The sequence below is a fragment of the Lactuca serriola genome, chromosome 8, assembly GCF_051521515.1.
Source record: "Lactuca serriola cultivar US96UC23 chromosome 8, Lser_US96UC23_V15, whole genome shotgun sequence".
Classification (NCBI taxonomy): domain Eukaryota; kingdom Viridiplantae; phylum Streptophyta; class Magnoliopsida; order Asterales; family Asteraceae; genus Lactuca; species Lactuca serriola.
Genome location: NC_136415.1, coordinates 74,505,631 through 74,508,302, shown reverse-complemented (window position 1 = coordinate 74,508,302; position 2,672 = coordinate 74,505,631). Strand labels below are relative to the sequence as shown.

Genomic DNA, 2,672 nt, shown 5'->3' with positions numbered 1-2,672 from the left:
GTTTATTGCTATTTTTATGTATAATAGCAATACATGTACATACTAATAATAGCAATATGTAACCTTCAATGCTAACGTACTTGTAATTTTTTTACTCATAAGAATATACTACCAGTACATACATTTTTAACTCATAACAATCTACTACTGAATACTGATAATACCTTACTTGCGAAAGCAACATATTTATATTTTTGTGTCTATAATAGCAATATGTGACATATAAAATACGACATATATACACAGTAACGAAATATAAGTAAATTGCTATTATAGGTAAAGAAGATATAGTACATTCTGTAAAACGAATGTTCTCGGCTGCTTTGAAAAACAATATATCAATAAATACTTAAATAGTATTCATGTCATATTTTTTGTATATAATAAGTTTATCAATATGGAATACAATCAATTTATTCTAGCATGTTATCTAACTTCACTTTGTAATGCATATCATAAGAAGTGACTAAAGTATATACCATCATTATATGAACATTTTGCAATATAGTTCAAGATATGCATAAAAACAGTCTAGTTATTCATATGGTTAAAATCGTCTTACATATGCCCTTGTATAAACTCAAAACAAGCAATTTGATTATCATGTTTCAATAATTGTACTATGAGCTTGGGAATTTGTACATCAAACTCTTAAATTTGCACAACAAAGAGTTTGCATTTCTTATACTAGTGAATTCGATCATTTTTGGGTAAAAAAGACATCATTAAATTGTGCCACATGACAAGTAATATTGTACTTTGAGCATATTAATTAAACACCAACAAAAATAACATAGTAATAATAAACGAGTCACTTTCCATTACCAACATAAAAAAACATGAATTTACAACTTACTACCTCAACAATAAAAGCCATTACAAATAAGGACATTTAGTCAACTACTACCACTACAGTACTACTAGCGGGTGGTTAAAGTCCACCACTGCCCTCCGTTGCTTTAATTTTAGAAAGAAAAAAAAATAGAGGTACCCTTGTCCCTTGGGTACCATAAAAACCAAAATGACCAAATTGACCTTTTCCAAAATAAGCCTCTCTGAGTCATAAATTGTAGCAGTAACTAAATAATAATTTATATGCCGCTACCGTATTAGGTATGGAGGGTAGATATGTCTTTTCAGTGAAACTGGGCACCACTGAAGGTCTGACCGAAGGACCAACGGGCAGGGGCAACATTGTATGAGACAACAGTTCGACCATCACTTGTGGTGACCTTAAAAGACAAAGACTGCCCGTTGAGGTAAGAGTTGGATTGCCAATTTTGCCCCCAGTTCCGAGACATTTGCTGCCACCCTGTCCTTGACCCTTTGACCGCCACCGCATGAACGTCACCGGCGCCACCCACGTTTGTAATCAACACCAGATTGAAGTACGAGTGCCCATTTATCTGAAACCTAATTCCACCCCTTCTCCGACATGGTACCCTACAAAACAGATCCCAAATGTTTAGCAAACGTATTTACCATATTACCCCTGAGGGTATTTTGGTAATTTTGAGAAAAGCAAAATTACAAATGAAGAACTTAAACGTTATTACATTAACGCAAACTGAAATTTGCCGAAGTATCATATGAGGGTGTTTTAGTTAATAACATGTTAACAAAGGTGAAAAGACCAAAATACCCCTAAGGGAAATATGTGGTTGCAGTACCTTTTGTAAGCAACAGGGACGATTCCGGCTTTGAATTGGGCAATGTGTTGAAAGATAGGCTGAGAAAGGTCGAAGTGGTGATTTGGAGGGTTGCACCACCCGCCGTTGTTGTTAGGTAAGGCGTTGTTCGGTGGGCAGAAGTTGGTGGCGGTGATGACAATGGTCGCCGGCAAACACCATTTAGCGTCGTTTACGCATTTAATCGCAAAGCAAGAGCCACAGCTTAAACCATTGTTGAACATAGCTGTACTTAGCGCTGCTGTGTTTGTACCATACCCTTGACTGTATAAATTCCCATATCCACAAGCTCCACCTGCTCACAATTCAGTCGATAAATTTAATCAAAGAGCTCAAACGGAAAGTAGTCGGAAAGAAATTGGATACGGAAGGATGAAACTAGAAAGTACCCATTGTTCCAGATGCATCGCCGCCGCCGTAGAAGGTTGCATGGGCGTTTTTCCAGCCAGCTCCGCCGCCGCGGCCGCCTCTGCCATGAACAGGGGAGAGGATTGCGAGAAAACCCAGAAAGAAAATAGCTAAAAGTGCCATGGATTTTGAATTGAAATGGTGATGTAGAGAATTTGGGAGTGGTGGCAGAGGATATAAATAAGAGAATTTACTGTATTGGCGCACAGTGATGTATGAACGTCGCAACTAATTCACGCAGGCTAAAGCTGTTGTTGGGGACCAATTCATATTTAAAATTTTGGACCATAATTTGGGTGGATTAATTTTCTGCTTCGGAAAAATAATCAAAATGATTTTAATTTATATAAACATATCTTTAATATATAAATATATAGAGAAAATTACAAATATAACTAAAACCTTTAATTACTTTGTAAAAAAATAGCCAAAAAAAACCTCATTACAAAAATAGTCTGTAAAATCACAGATGAATTAAGTCATTCTACGATTTGACAAAGTCATCTGCGAACGTACAAGTCGCTAAAGCACATTAATGCTTTAGCGACTTATACGTTCGCAAATGGACTAGTTCAT

The 2,672-nt window shown here is 36.1% G+C and overlaps 1 protein-coding gene across 1 annotated transcript; it reads right to left on the bottom strand.

The window, feature by feature from the left end:
• Window positions 1-876: 876 nt before the first annotated feature.
• Window positions 877-2,286, bottom strand: LOC145069907 (expansin-A10-like). Its single transcript, XM_079016849.1, has 3 exons — window positions 2,078-2,286; window positions 1,671-1,983; window positions 877-1,443 (listed from the first exon to the last, which is right to left on the bottom strand). Exons 1-3 carry the CDS (start codon window positions 2,217-2,219, stop codon window positions 1,137-1,139), a joined length of 762 nt encoding a protein of 253 aa, XP_078872975.1. The 5' UTR covers window positions 2,220-2,286; the 3' UTR covers window positions 877-1,136.
• Between the last annotated feature and the right edge of the window lie 386 nt (window positions 2,287-2,672).

What these genes read in the sequence shown, in the direction of transcription:
- LOC145069907 (XM_079016849.1), bottom strand. Translation starts at nt 2,219, where the DNA reads ATGGCACTTTTAGCTATTTTCTTTCTGGGTTTTCTCGCAATCCTCTCC. An exon ending in CGATGCATCTGGAACAATGG is followed by an intron (nt 1,984 to 2,077) that starts GTACTTTCTAGT and finishes AATTGTGAGCAG; the next exon opens with GTGGAGCTTGTGGATATGGG. An exon ending in GTCCCTGTTGCTTACAAAAG is followed by an intron (nt 1,444 to 1,670) that starts GTACTGCAACCA and finishes TCTGTTTTGTAG; the next exon opens with GGTACCATGTCGGAGAAGGG.